Below are 15861 nucleotides of genomic sequence, written 5' to 3'. Positions count from 1 at the left end.
AAATAAAATATATTGAATTTCAGGCCTATCCACATTACAGGACCAATGCATTCTGTATTTAGCTAGAGAAGCAAAATGGCCGCATAGTTACAAACCCATTGCATTGTGGGTAATTGTGTAGGTCAATACAACCCATACTATATTTTTAGTAATATTTTCTTTGGCTTAGCCTAATAAATAAAATGTGGACATGTAGGAGTTGATAATCATGTGATATGGGAGCCACTAAAAGCTGTAAATGTTCCTCCACACTGAGGAACCAAATAAGAAACCTGGCCCCATACTCAGATATTCCAATCACAGAATCCATGCTGCTCAATCACCCATAATTTAAGAAACACTGACATTAAACCCAGTTTGGCTGACCATTTTTAGGACTGACAAGGAATTGACTTTTACACTGACCCTCCAATTCCTTGAGGTCAACTGCATTGAGTCTTTATATTTCAAAGGTCGAGATTGTCTGGATGGAAGAATGCATTTGGTTCTTTTGCAATCCAATCTGCTCTCAAATCTCATCAAATATTATTGGAAACTTTCTTAGTACACACAATACATTTAAGGCTGATGGTAAATGCTATGTCTGTGATCTCATGGTGCTGACCATAAAAGTAACGTAACTTTCAGCCAGCATTTTTGCTTATGTTATCTAGTATTACAGACAAGGTAATAAAATAGTGTCTGTTTAATGTGCCACGGTCCATAAGCACTGCATTCTGTTTTTAGATAATATGAGTGAAGTTTGGGATGCAGATCTAAAACAGACAAAAACCACAGATTGATTTAGAAACACATTCACATGTATTTTTCAGAACAGTTATGACACATTGACATTTTAGTTTCAGTGTCATGTCTTTTCCAGAACAGATACATTATGATCAAAAGCATTTGCAGTTCCATTGTTTTTCCAGAACACTGATTTACTTACATAATTAAAATATGACTCTGGTTTTTTAAGTGCTGTCTATCTACATATCCTAAAACTAGTTTATGTATATGTATTACAACATACAGGATTATTTCAGGACTTGGTCAGAGTTTTCTAAGTTGAGTGGCAGCCATTTATGCCCTGCTTTATCAACAGTGTAGGGAGCAACTCAACTGGATGCATTCAAGATGGTGTGGTATGTATCAGAGTTTATTGAAGTGGAAAATACACTGAGCATGAAAGCAGCCAAAGACATCCACATGTCGGATTATGCCCTGTATTGAAGCACAGATGAGACTGACAACAGTGACAGTTTTGCAGACTTGCAGGCACCAAGACCTTGAGGTTGCATTTGTAAGTAATGAAGACTCAATGGCACAAAGTAAACTGGTGCCAATATTTGAAATTCTTAAAACACTGCAGCGACCAGCCTTGTATACGGTACAAACATTATCAAGGCTGATTCATGGCTGAATATGAACATTTGGGATTGCAGCTGTACAAAGTTAAGAGTGCCAATCTAAGATCAGGTTTTGCTTTTACAATCAGTTTAATCTCTTACATATTGCATTGCTAAACATTTAAGAAAGGACAGCATTTTTTTGAGAAACAAGCATTTTCAATTGTGTTACATCAAATAACTAGATATACTGCAATTGGATTTGATAGGAGTCAAAGTGTTCTCCATTAGAAAAGAATGTGTGCCATTTCACAGTGAGTTTCAACCACATCCAGACAACCAGAGCAAGAACCAGAACTCTTCTCATCACAACTCCAACTGAGCATTCATTTCCCTGTAAATATAAGGAGCTGATCATAGATAAGCACTCTTACCCAGACTTGTCAGATAAAAACTATTGAAATCTGTGAAAAGTAGGGACCATTTTTGACAAATATTCTTCTACAGAGATACCAAAACCTACGGTTTAGCGTTAGCATTAATAATTTCTGACCGCTTGCTATGGCGATATTGGAGGTACTTTCTGGCTTTTTCAACTAAAATGAAAGTCAAATGTGAAATTCTGGCAGAAAATCCAAAACTCTATTGGAATACAAATACTATAATTTTCAAAACTCGGATTTGTGACATAATAGAAAACTAGAGGGCGAGGATATGGTCTCTGGTCAGTGCAAAAGTGCAGGGTAGAATGTGCTGTTTTTCCTTTATGCTGTTAGTATGGAACCGTCTCAGCCACAGACACATGCTAGTCATGTTGCTGTAAAATTTACCTGCTACAATTTCCTTGTTAGCAATGTTGGCACCTCACTGCAAAAAAAATGACATTTTAGCAAGTTAAAATACCTTCAACGCCTTTTTTTAAAATTTTTTTAAACACACTAATTTCAAGCTTGAAAGTCTTGTTCTATTGGCAGATAATTTTGCTAATTTTAACCGTTTATTTCTAGAAAGAAGCAAAAAGAGGATTTGAAGCTTGAAATTAGTGAAAATGTCTAGAGATAATAATCTTGTATTCGGTTTATTGTAAACTTATAATAGGAAATAGATAAATTTGACTATATTCAAGATATTTTTACTTTCTAAAATGTCATGTTTTTCACTGCTCTGCATCCATAGGCATCAAAACGCACAATATGATGATGATGATATGAATCTCAGAATGGTTGCACCGTTTTGTACTGAATCCATAAAGGTTATTAAAATATGCCATTCTGAGACAGATGAGACTTATAATGATTAGAAGCTGCTGACTAGATGATGTTAGACAAACATCACTGGTACTGGAGTGCTAAGAAGCAAATGTAGCATTGCATGTTATGTTTCACATAACATTTAATGAATAACTAAGGCCTTACACTTAAATAAAATGTTTTGGACATAACGAGGGTGACTGCACAATTTGGTGAGCAAAAATGTTTTGTTTTTTTTTGGAATGGAGTCTTCTTTCCTCTGAGGTCTTGTGGTGGTGTTGAACTGGATGGTGGTAGCCCTGGTTCACTTCTGCTCTCTTGACGATCACCGGATGGCTATGAGTCCGACGTCTATTAGTTTCTGAATCTTCTGAGCGATAACTGGGTTCTTCAGGTGGCTGCAGTGAGGGAGAGATAGGAGACAAGAAAAATCAAGGTTTGAAAGTAGTGCAAAGAATGTGTTACAAGTAAACTTGACATGTCATACTATCAATATACACATATGCAGTGAGATGAAATATTGACCCTACAGGAACAGGAAGCAAAATATGACATATAGTACACACAGCCTACACTTTATATACAGAACAGCAGAAAGCAGAAGGACGGGTCAGGTAATACTGACTATAGGTTTTACAAACAAGTAGAGACTACTAGAGATGGGAAAAATGATTCTTAGGTGCATCGTGATTCCCTTGAACAATTCTGCATCAATGCACAAAATGTACAAAATTGCTTTGAGGAAATGAAACTGCATCAACATGACCAAGCATTTCTCATAAAACACTAGACTAGGGCTATCCAATTACTACAAATCTGCACTTGAGTTTTAATTACTCAAGATTTGCTGTTCAAATGAGACTATCAGACTGAATACTAGAAGCACATGCTACACTATGCTCTCATATTGCATAAAAAAAACAATGTAAGACAACAATCCTGTGCTGTCCCCAATTCCCCAGTTGTTAGGATTCTTAAATATGTAAAAATCTGCTGTAAAAGTCCACTACTTGTACTTCAGGAATAATTTAAATACACTTTATTCCAAATTGCCTTCATATTTACTATACATGCTCATGACTTAGTGTGTAACAATGGTTTTGCTGATCCTACATAAATAGATGCACTACATGCTTAACACAATCTGGCTGTACAGGAATGAATGGGGACACCCAGGAGCTTTAAATTCAGATTGCTCAGTTGAAACTGAAGTGTGTGTGTTTTTTGTACATGAGTGGGTGTGTGTATGTCTTACTCGCTGAGGGCCTGTGGGTCTTTCTGCATCTGCTCCAGGATCATGCGCATGGCAGGGTCACTCATGATCTGCTGCACCTCCGGATCAGCCATGGCCCGCCGCTTCACGTCCTCTGGGTTATCATTCCTCATGGCCTGACTCACCATGCAGCGCTGCATCCCTTCTGTGGCCTCCTGCATGTTCGCATGTGCGCGCACACACACATGATTAAACAGAGAATAACTGCCCGTTCCAAATAAGCAGTTACAGAGCGGGTCTTTCCAGAACATCAATCCTGATACAATCAAGTTGAAATTCTAAATATAAATGGAGTCTCATTCAAGAAGTAAATGCAGCTACACGTTTATCAGCAGCGCCTTCTAGTGTGATTTTGTCAGCTGCCTTCCCGTGTAATTCCAGGGGACTGTCTTTGTTGGTTCTGGGTTACATACTGAAACTGCTACAGCCTATAGCCAAGAAGCCACTCTTACCAGTGAAAGAATTTGAAGTGACTATTCTCCCTTTTTTTTAATAACTTCTTAAAAATAATATTTTTCTGATTTTGTACCTTGGAGTTTGCGTCCAGTTCCAAAGCCTTCTGATAGGCGTCCATGGCTTTGGAGTAGTCCTTCATTGCCTCCAGTGCTGCTGCCTTACGTGTGTATCCTTTAACTACACACAAACAGAAATGAATGTCCATCCAAAAAAATTCTATGAGATTAAAATGAGAGGCAAATCTGGCTTGAATGAAGAGAAAAAAAGTTGAAAGAAGACCAAGGAAAGTTGAAAGAAGACCAACTTCTAAAGTTGAAAGAAGAGAAAAAAAGAAAAAAAAAAGTGATTCAAAGATTGCACTTCTGGGGGTGTTGTTAAAGGAATACGAAAACCTAACCCAAAGCAGAGTTAGTGTGACCACCCCAAAGTTGATTATTTTTCTATCACAGCGAGTCCTGAAGTGTTTCATTCCTCTTGTAGGGCAGCAATTTGTCAACAGTTATATTATTAATTTATCAATCATCTATATACTTTATCTGATTATAGCTATATTTAAATGTTGTGAAACAACTTTGGTTCCTGTTGTCATTGTAAACACTGAAACATATCTGAAGACACACTTACTGAAGGTGGGTTCCAGTCTGATGCAGTCCTCACAATCCTGTAAAAGACAAACCAGAACTTCATGTGTCTAAAGATCTAAATGTGTGCATATGTGTAATTGGTGAAGAGTTAGCCTGAGCATTAGTGCGTTATCCTGTAATGAACCTTGAGGGCCAGCTGGAACTCCAGTAATTTGGTGTAGCAGGCTGCTCTGTTGCTGAAGAGCTTGGCATCATTAGGGTTTCTCTTTATGGCCTCAGTGTAGTGCTTCATAGCCAGGGGGTAGTCACCTACACAACACACACATGACAGACAGCACAGGGATATAGAATTTTATTCTCAAATCCCAAAACAGTACATTTCTAATCAGAATTTATAGCCAGTTTATTTATTTCATATACATTTTCACTTAAAATCAGGATGCTTTACTAGTGAAAGTAAATTCAGAGCCATCTAAATAGAGATGTGCCTTCATAAGATTACATTTTTTTAAAAATAAATTTCAGTTATTCAAGCTCCTGTATGCACACACCTTTCTGAAAAGCCTCATTGCCCTTGTTCTTCTCCTCCAGTGCCAGCTCTGGGTTGATATATGCCAGTTTCTCCTGCTCCTTCACTATCTTCTCTGCCTGTTGAGGTAGGATGCAATCAATTCATTTAATTAATGACTACATTTTTTTTTTCTTTCTCAGATGGTCCTGAAAAAAATGTTCCCCATTACAAGGCTCTTTTTGACTAAGCCCTAGCGGTATTCTCTGGATGTGTATTCACACTGCAAACCCACCTGCTGACACTTCTTCAGCACCTCAGGGGTGCGATGCTCTGTCAGACTTTTGTTAAAGAACTGAATGGACTCCTTATACCTCTCCTGTTTGAAGTAGGAGTTTCCAATCCTGGCATAGGCCCTGAGAGAGATGACAGTCAGGTAACAGTGAAAAAATTTAAAATACATGTACAATAGTGTGTAGGAACCACGTAATTTACTGCCAGTATAACTTGAGCGGTCAATTTAGCTTTCTCAAAATATAGATCTAACATCAGTAGGCTATTGTTGATGAGGCATATCCATGTGGGCAGAACATGAATGTGTGTATGAAATAACACTGGATTTATATAACTGCTCAACTCACTCTAATTTAGCAGTGGAGTTCAAGAAAAACGCAATGTAAACACATTTACTTGGCAATTTGTCTGTAGTCCTCACGATTTTCACGTCCCACCTCGATGGCTTTCTCACAGAGCTCTCTACACTTGTCAAACTCTCCCTTCTCAAAGAACACAGCTGAAATAAAAAGAAGAGAAAAAGAATACAAGCTCTGGGTTAATGTATGTAAACGTAAGAGAAATTCCAACAAACTTGCAATAAATTAGGTCATATTAACTGTTTAGAAAAAAGATCTAATAAAAGCTTGTTTTTAAAGGTTAATACCACAGTAGTAGATTTTATAAATAATACTAATAATAATAATAATAATAATAATAATAACAAACACCATGTAGAGTTTAAAAGTGTCCATTTTCTCAGGTCTTCATTAAATTTCACTCCTTCTCAACACTTCCTTGACAAAGTCACATTTTGAGTTTGCATTGAGTTTGAGTGTCTCTGGGTATTGGGACAAATTAGAAAGCCTCAATTTTTTTCAAGACATCAATGTATTTTTTCTTACGCAAGTAAAATATATGGCTGGACTTTTACGGTTTTATGCAGTGTGGAAAATTCTGTGATATAATTAGTTAATTTTTTTCTGTGCTTGTGCATGCATCTTAATAAAATCTGGAGATGGTGGGCAAAAGTGATAGAATACTACCTTTTAAGGCATTTATTATTAGGATTTAAGCATTACGAAGTCCCCCTTATAACCTCTTGCTCAATTTTGATTGTGTGCCGTAAAGACAGAGAAATACTGTAGGAGTTTATAATATAAATACAATTAAATAAACACCACTGTTGACCTGTTCAGCCCCATGCAATTTGCTAAACAGCGCCATTAGCACAGCCACATAATGATTTAATCATGCTTCTCCTGCTGTGTAGCAAAAATAAACAAATTAGCCTGACCGTGGAATTTACATATAGCCATTTGAAACATGCTCATATCGACTTATGACTGAGACAAAATCCAATAATAGAGCTCAACAGTGGAGAGATAAGAACCTTGCTGAAGGGCTCTAGAAAACCTCACAACCTTACCAACTGAGTCATGACTGCCTACATCTGTGAAATTCCACATACAGTAGCTTTAAAATTCCTAATTAGAGCATGCTCTCTTGAATAACTAACTAAAACAAGCAGCTTGACTGGGCCAGGAAAATAATTGTCATGCTGCCGCATATATTATGTGTAAGCGTGTAAGTGTATGTTGTAAGGATAAGAACAATTCAATGACAAGAGAAGAAAAAGGGGTGTGCGTGTGTGTGCGTGTGTGTGTGTTCTTCTCATACCAGCCTGATTGGACAGGTAGGTCATATTAGTGGGGTCATGCTTGCATGCCTCTTCATAGTGTTTGAGTGCAGTCTCAAATTCCTTCTTTTTGTATGCTGCATTGCCAAGTTCCTTCTCCTTCAACGCCTGTAAGAGAGATCAAGGCTACATCAGACATTACCTCTATCAAAGCTACACCCAGTGGGATGTTCCAGATGACAAATGACACGTTTTTGCCTGACCACAGTGTGCGGATCAGACAGTTAAGAAATAGTGCACGTCACCATAGCAACCACAGCAAAACAGTTAAACTTGAAACACACTGATGTGTTACTTTTTCCCCCTGCAGCAATCCAACAAATCTCTTCTGCTGGATATTTGTCTCCAGTTTTCCTCAATCTGGATTCTCAAGTCTTCACAAAGGTGCCAACAGTGCTAATCAGAAAATCCTAGCAGGCAGGGTGAAAAAATGGCTTTTTACCACAAAAACCATAGTGTGTGTTGGTGAATGAGATATTTTTTTGTTTTACTTCTAGATGTGTGCTAAGCAACAGTGAGAAAACAGTAAGGCAAAGGTCTGGTGTGAATGGTACTTGGCGGCTGCTCCATTTTTCTCTCCCAACATAGTCCCGTCTATTTGGCTTCTACTGGCTAATAAGACCAACTCTTGTGAAATCACAGGTCAAATATCCACTTTGTCAGTACCACGCGAAAGTAACCGCTACGAAAAGAAAACATACATCTTTCATGTCTTATGTTACTGGGGTTTCCATTCGGCAAATTTTACTTGTGTGTGGTCTAAGCACTGCTTTAACTAAGCAAACAAATAGAAAAGCTTTGTTTTCAGGTGTCTCCCAAGGGGTCAAAAATTGTAAAATGCTACACCTAAATCTTAGACGTTGGCACCTGTGTGTTCAACAGTGAGAAATGAGTGAGTAAAAAACTGCTAGCTAACAGCACAGGTAGTGGAAATAATCACTGCACAAGAGGCAGAATTTGTTGGAATTATACTGGGGAGGAATCTGTATGCATAAAAACAATTACTCATTACATTTTATGTAATATTTAGAGTTTGTACCAATCTCTTGTTCTCTGGCAGATCTTCCTCTTTGGGAGGGGGTGGGGCTGTCTCTTTGGGTTTAGGTGGAGGGGGCGGAGTCGGCTCCTCCTCTTCCTCCGTGCCAGCCAGGTCAAATCCAAGCAACACTGAAAGGGTTGTCATCACACGTGGGTCCTGCAACTTTCTACAGAGAAATATATATAAAGAGAGGACAAAAAATGATCCTGTCACACAGAGACAGAAGTCAGAGGCAGAGAATGATGGATGAAAATTGGAATGGACAGCGTGTAGAAAAGTTAAAGGGAAGTGAGTGGATGAGCTAGACAGGGTGAGAACTGAATGTGTAGCAAGAAAAGAGAGAGTAATTAAGGAGGATAGCACCAAAGTGTAGGCTTGTGGGATTGACAGCTAGACGGATAGCAGTGTGGGAAGAGAGAGAGAAAAAAAAAAAGAGACAGGAGTAAAAGGACTAAAGAGGAAAAGAAAGAAAGAAAGAAAGAAAGAGTTTTCACGTTTTCTTGTAGGCTGAAGAGCTGGGAAGACAGACAGCTAGCGCGATCTGGCAGATCAAACTTGTCAGAGGGAAATATTAAAACAGAGAGTGTGAACACTTACGTGCCGAGTTCAGACGGTTTCTGGCGGAGCTGTTCAAGCAGCTCTCTGTAGCTGGGGTCAGACAGCAGGGCTCGGGTTCGGGGGTCCCCCTCTAACTTCTCATACAAGTTGGGGATGGCGAAGGGGTTCATCATCTTCTTCTCTATAATGCGGGGACACATTATTGACGAGTGAAGCAACAGGACAAAAAGATAGAGGACAAATATACAACTTGTTAAAATACAACTTTTTAAAATGCAATAACTTTCTGATAGATCAGAGTGCAAGAGATGTGATGCTTTTTTTTGTTTCTCAGTATGGTTCATTAAAGTTGGGCTAGTTGTCGATGCTAGTGCAGCATAAGTATCGTCATTCATTCTTAGTAATTTGCCAACTCATCTAAGGGAAATGTCGATATTCTTCATGGTTTTGTCTCATTCCCAGTCACTGTGCCTTGATGGTGTCAGTTAAAAAAAAAAAAAAAAAAGTTAACAGCTGCCAGCAAAATGATTAGCCTTATTGAGCATTCATACCTCCCAGTTGCCTAGCAACAATGTTCTCACAACCTTATTCACTTGAACCATGAGAGTGTTGTGCTAACCTTTCCATGTCAAAATTACAACTGTGAACACACCATAAAATCCACAGATTTGGATTTCAAATCTGTCATTCATTGTAATGTGGGGTGTAATTAAATCACTCTGTTATTACAATCACGTAAGTGTGTGTACCTGCTAGTCGTGCCTCGATGCTCTGAAGCCCATCTTTTAGCTGCTGGTTGGATGGCTCTTGCCGGAGACCCTCCTGATAGGTTAATTTGGCATCCTCAAGCTTTCCTAGAAACTCCAAGGCTGCAGCCTTTCGTGAGTAACCCTGAAATAAACACATCAGAGAAATCAAATATGTTAAGGTTCTCTGTTCTGCTAAAAGCACAAACTCTGGTGATTTAATATTTTATCATTATAACCTTCAAGGTTATTGTGTCGTAAAGACAAGTTTGAGATTAAGAAAATCAATTTCAGACAGTGAATTTAAAAAAAAAAAAAAAAAAATCACAGTCAATATTATCTCTGCATTCCCTGCCCAACCTGCAAAGGTTTTTGAACATGTAGAGGTTTTATTACAGTTTACCCACTACTGGCAATTCAATAAGGAAAGAATTAAGCAAGCAACATATCAAATGCCTAAACCTTTGTATTTAAGGAAGGCATCACTGTCCACTCTCAGACTTTAATGAGACTCTAAATTAGCTCTTTATTAAAAGTCTACATGCTGTGTGCTACAAAGTGTCTAATTAAAGTGATCCAGACCGGATTTTTTCAGATCTTTTACCAAGAAATTAAACAGTCACTTAGTTCTTAGTAAATTTTCTTTCTTTTAAAAAATTTTTCTTGACATTTAACCAAAAATGGTAATACAGGGAGGTCAAAAACTTTTGACTGGCAGTGTATTACAAAACACAAACCAGTAAAACCAGCAACTGTGTGTGTGTTTTTAATATGTTGCAATGTAAATACTCAGCTAGATGGCAGGACTTCAAATTGTTGTTGTATCTAAAACACCATTAAGGTTAGTAAGAGACTATAAGGTCTTAAACCTTTAGGGTCAACCCATTAACGAGCCGTGGGCTTCCTCTCTATTCAGCTTGATAATGGACCACTGGATGTCAGCTGTGTTGGAAAACAGGAATTAAGCAACTATACTCAGGAAAACAACAATGAAGCTGTTGTGCTTTTCCATCACTAGGCTCTCAGAGCTGATATAACAGTGCTAAAGAGCCCTCAAAAGCACTAATAGCATCATTTACCTTGCCCCAGTCTGGCTTGATCTTAATGGTCTGGCACGCGTCCTTCAGGGCGTTCTCGTAGTCTCCTTTCTTGGCATAGGCAGCAGATCGGTTGCTGAAGAGGACATGGTTGTTTGGGTCCAATGCCAGAGCCTCGGTGTAGCAGCGCACTGCTTCATCAATCTTCCCTGCGCTCAGCGCCTTATTACCTTGGTCTTTCAGCTGAGATACCTGAGAGCAGAAAGGCACACGTATAGTATCACATTTCGAAAACAAGTAAAGATTAACTGTGAGTGCATTGCACTCTGTGGATGATTTATAAGTATGCCTTCTAAAATATGTCAACTGTGGGGACAAATACTAAAAAATAGCAATCATCAAGCAAAATAGGCAGAATCTGACTACTCTGGTGTAAGGTGATGGTTCATTTGTGTTATAGTTTAGCTTGGAAATAAACCTGAAACATGGGAATTCATGATGATTACCTTTTCATTAATATTAAGTAAGAAATAATACATGTGGGGGCGTGCTGTTGTAGGAATATAATCAGCGACAGGGTGGTGTAATGCAGCCCAACGTGAAGCGGGGTTACATATGTATAAAACATAACAAGTAGAAACAGGTGCTGTGACACTAAAAAGCACTGAGCTATTTTCTACAACTGCAATTTTCCAAGCAGGTGAGAATGCTTCAAGTATCTACTGTTTCTTGGAATTTATAAAACTTAATGGGCCAAAGTCAACAGGAGGATAAAATTTAGATACAAACTGAAGTTTGTTCCAACACTTCTACCAAGCTCCATGTTAAAGCCAACATGAAGTGTACGATGGCAGATGTTGAGAATCTCTTGCACTGCAATTTAAACAGGTCAGATACAGAGCGCTCTGCCTGTAGACCTTACAGTGCGTGAAACACACTGACCAAACGTGCTTCACTTTCAGCTTCTTTCACAGGTCTCTACTGGAATGTGCTTTAATGTAGCTCTTCCATAGTGGGTTATAAAATAAAGATTGGGGACTGTCACATTTTGGTAACACTTTACTTTAAGGTTCCCTTGACTGACAATATTTAGTACACTAATGGTAAATTTTAGAAGTGTGGATGAAAAGCATGTATTCATATTTATACCTGGAGACCAGCACGAGTTCAGTAAATTCTCAACATTTCATTAATATTTTAACAATTGTTATTGCACGTGTTAACATTACTTATGAATTTTATGACTTGTTAATGTGAAATAATGCACTAGATGTTGCTAGGTAATGAAACCTTAAAACATATTTGTGTGAAATGGTGTTTTATCTTTTTTTTGCAGTCAAATTTGTTTCACTGCATCTTTAATAAAAATTAATTGATGTTAACTATATACTTGTCTAATGCCAGCCACGCTGAACATCCAATGATTTTATTTCACATGAATGAATGCAAAAGATTCTACATTTATCTTCACACAAAGCAAGGACGCTGCATCAGCACATCTTTCACGTTGGAAGAGAAGTGCCTAAAATATTGTCGCGTGGGTTGGGGCTGTTTCTTTGCCCCCTCTCCTGTGTTATTGTATTAATGTATTCATGTTACTTGAACACTCATTGGTCGAGCCAGATCACCCAATTATATTACCAAACACAAGGGAGGGAGCCAAGAAACATCCCCAACCCACGCTACACTATTACTAATATTTTAGCTGGTGGTGATGGAGGAAGGTCTAGGCTTCCAGGGGTGTAGGTTAATATCAGAGAGTCCAAAACGCCTATGTGCTACAGATTCGTACATCAAGTGGCTCATCTGCCATTTTTTGGCGTGTTGAGCGGACCTCATACCAGCAAACTCTGATGTTAAAATGTGACTCTCCTACACCAAATGTGGGAAAGTTGGCAGATACGTTACTGTTAAATAAATATAAGAGAATATAAAAATGCATATAGAGATTCATTGGTTTGCTATCTATGGTGACAGAACAAGGGGGTGTTCCCAATTTGTATATTCATGAATATTCATACCTCTGGCAATTTTAATAAGTGCATCCATGGTAAAGTTCATTTTAGTACTTTAAACTTTAAACGTCAATCAATGTATGATTCTATAGAGATTGTTTTGAGATACATGGATGCTTTAAAAAAAACAAGCTGTAATGAGTGTAAAACTCTTTATTTTGAGGGTCAAGTGCAGGACTACACCTGTTCCTCCATGTGTGTGAGAAATGCCACTGACAGCTGAACACTGACAGCAGCCACATTCTAGCAAGCAAGCTGGATAAAATTTAAATCTAGATAACAAGATAGCAAAATCTTTTCCTTCTCTTAAAGCCTGCGATTGTCAGGTTTATACTCTTCCATCCCTGTCTTGATAAACTACTGCAGGTAGTTAACTTAAGTAAATTGGCTAGCTAGGAGCTCCAAGTGATCAAACAGTACACATAGTTATCAAACAGTACACAGTTAATAAGCCTTTAACAAACAGCTGTTTTATCCTCACAAGACAGAAAGTAACAACTTCTTTACGCTCTCATGAAGATAACAGGACATGCTGTTGATCCACTCCTGAAGATGACCTCCAGACCAAACTCAGCACCTGGACCATCTAGAAAGTTCCAGATGAATCGAGCAGCTAACTAGCCTGACCTATTCGTGGATAATTGTTTTGTTTTTGGAGAAATGCACACATGTGCATATGCTGTAAGTAAATGTATAGACTGTAACACAGGTCTGTGAGCATGCAGTGACACTTCTGAGGTTTCTCAGTGCTGCACATCTCGGTAAATGCGCTAGCGAGTTAGCTAACCTAGGCTCTTATAGGCTTAGCTATGTATGTGATACTATGTACTGTTACACGCTAGGTCAGTTGCTCATTATTATTCGCAATAATAAACTGACTATGCGAAATTAAAGAAACTAGCAAGCTAATCTGGCAGTTTTACATCTCTTAAGCTTGTATCCTAGCTAGCTAGTAAACTAGCATCGTGGCTAACAATGAGCACTACTGCAGTGCCGGTGTTTTACAGACAAGTCAATTCATACAAGACACGAAAAATTAACCAGTATCAAATAATTTAGCGCATGGATATAAGCTGTGCAGAATTTTATTAATAATGCGTATTTATTTGAGAAAATAAGGCTAATTCGCGATACTTACTTTCTCCATGGTGTAACCATGAGGTTCCAGAAACTACTGTGAGACGACAGTGGTGAGGCCCCGCCCTCTCATAATATCAGCGCTGCCGAAGAACCGGGTTGCCATGTTCATCTCTAAAACCCCCTTTACATCTTCAAGTCTGTCACTTTATGTCTGTCAGAATATTTAAAAAAGAAAAAAACATAGTCTTTAATTTTAATTATTTAATTCGCAAAATAAAACATTGCACTTTCTATGATGAAATTGCAGTATGAAGTTGGGTTTACACAGAAACTCACGTGACAAATTGCTTGTGCCAACACCATGGCAACCCACTCACTCCATACAGGAAAGTAAACCGCCTCATCAGCAAGCGTTCACTTTTCGCATCGCTTATGACGCGCACTCTTCTCTCATTGGTTATTCGACGGCACGTGGTTATGTTTCAACGAATCAAAAGTCAGTACGCTGCCGCTGAGGAGAGAAATGTGTAAGAAAGTGCCAGAAACATTGAGTATGCTCTTAAGGAAGGGATCCTCAACTGTTTACAGCCAGATATTTCTTTTAACAGTGATAAATTAGATTTTTAAAAATTTATAAATACACATAAAAACACATAATTTAAGTAATCAAATATTAGTCTCATTATTTAAATGTGTACCAACAATATTCTGGAACACATTTTTATTAAAATGATCATTAAATTAAGTCATTATTCACCACAAGTCCTACTTGCTTTTCTGTTATTCAATTCAAGTGACCTGTTATTTATGGAAGTAACTATAAGAACTCAGAAATAAATATAATAATTTGGGGAACCCAGACCCCTCGGTAAGAACCATGGCTCTAAGGCTGAACACACTTCAAGAAACGGATAAAGTCGTTGTTAATGAGAGAGTGCAAACACTGTCTATAATTTCAAATTACTGGAGCTAAGTTATTATTAGTCACTTTATTAATAATAATAATCATCATAACAGTAACCACATACTTAAACACTCTGGAGATTTTACATTCACACCTAAAAATCTGTACAGTCAGTTGTTTACATCAGATTGTTTAGGCCCATGGTTTCCACAGTGGGGTCCAGGGTTCCCCAGGGGTCCATGAAGCATATCCAGGGAGCCCAATAAATAAAATATAATAACACATATTTGCATAATGTGCTTAATATTTGAATAGCTGTATAATATTCATAAAATAAACCAATGCTGTAATAAATAATGGGGTCTGTTGAATCACTGGAAGGGTTGTAGCAAACTCTGTACACACTATATAGCCAAAAGTATGTGGACACCTGACCATCTCACACCTATATGTGCTTGCTGAACATCGCATTCCAGATTTAGTCCCCCTTTGCAGTTATAATAACCTCCACTCTTCTTTTGGAGGCTTTCCACTAGATTTTAGAGCGTGGCTGTGGGGATTTCTGCTCATTCCAATGACCAGACTGGTTTTGAGCTGACAGGAACTCAATAGTAACTCAAATAAACACTCTTAACAAGTATGATGAAGTATGAAGTATGAAGAATGCATACCTTGAGGTAGATGAGCTACAACAGTAGAAGACCGCATCAAGTTTCACTTCTGTCAGCCAAGAACAAGAATCTGAGGTTATCATGGGCACAGACTCACCCAAACTCGACAGTTGAAGACTGGAAAAAGACAGGTGATTTTTTTTTTCTAATCTTCAACTGTCCAGTTTTGATGACCCTGTGCCCATGATAGCCTCAGATTCCTGTTCTTGGCTGACAAGAGTGGAACCTGATGTGGTTTTCTGCTGTTGTAGCCCATCCACCTCAAGGTTCGATGTTTGTGCATGCTGAGATGCTTTCCTGCTCACCACAGTTGTAAAGAGTAATTATTTGAGTTACTATATCATTCCTGGCAGTCTGGCCATTTCCTCTGATCTCTCTTATCAATAAGGCATTTCCACCCACAGAACTGTTGCTCACTCAGTGTTTTTTGTTTATCGCAC

At 38.2% G+C, this 15861-nt stretch overlaps 1 protein-coding gene across 1 annotated transcript; it reads right to left on the bottom strand.

Annotated features, from left to right (window-relative positions):
• Window positions 1-778: 778 nt before the first annotated feature.
• On the bottom strand, window positions 779-14051 carry stip1 (stress-induced phosphoprotein 1). The gene is made up of 14 exons (XM_026922537.3): window positions 13905-14051; window positions 10794-11003; window positions 9718-9859; window positions 9008-9149; window positions 8411-8576; window positions 7353-7479; window positions 6090-6192; window positions 5695-5815; window positions 5443-5539; window positions 5076-5200; window positions 4932-4968; window positions 4381-4484; window positions 3834-4006; window positions 779-2976 (listed from the first exon to the last, which is right to left on the bottom strand). The coding sequence occupies exons 1-14, from the start codon at window positions 13911-13913 to the stop codon at window positions 2904-2906; spliced, it is 1629 nt and encodes a 542-aa protein (XP_026778338.1). The 5' UTR covers window positions 13914-14051; the 3' UTR covers window positions 779-2903.
• Window positions 14052-15861: the final 1810 nt, after the last annotated feature.

Source organism: Pangasianodon hypophthalmus, chromosome 27 (assembly GCF_027358585.1).
Source record: "Pangasianodon hypophthalmus isolate fPanHyp1 chromosome 27, fPanHyp1.pri, whole genome shotgun sequence".
In the NCBI taxonomy this organism is placed as follows: domain Eukaryota; kingdom Metazoa; phylum Chordata; class Actinopteri; order Siluriformes; family Pangasiidae; genus Pangasianodon; species Pangasianodon hypophthalmus.
Note: the sequence above shows the minus strand (reverse complement) of the source record. Positions and strands in the feature narration are given on the sequence as shown.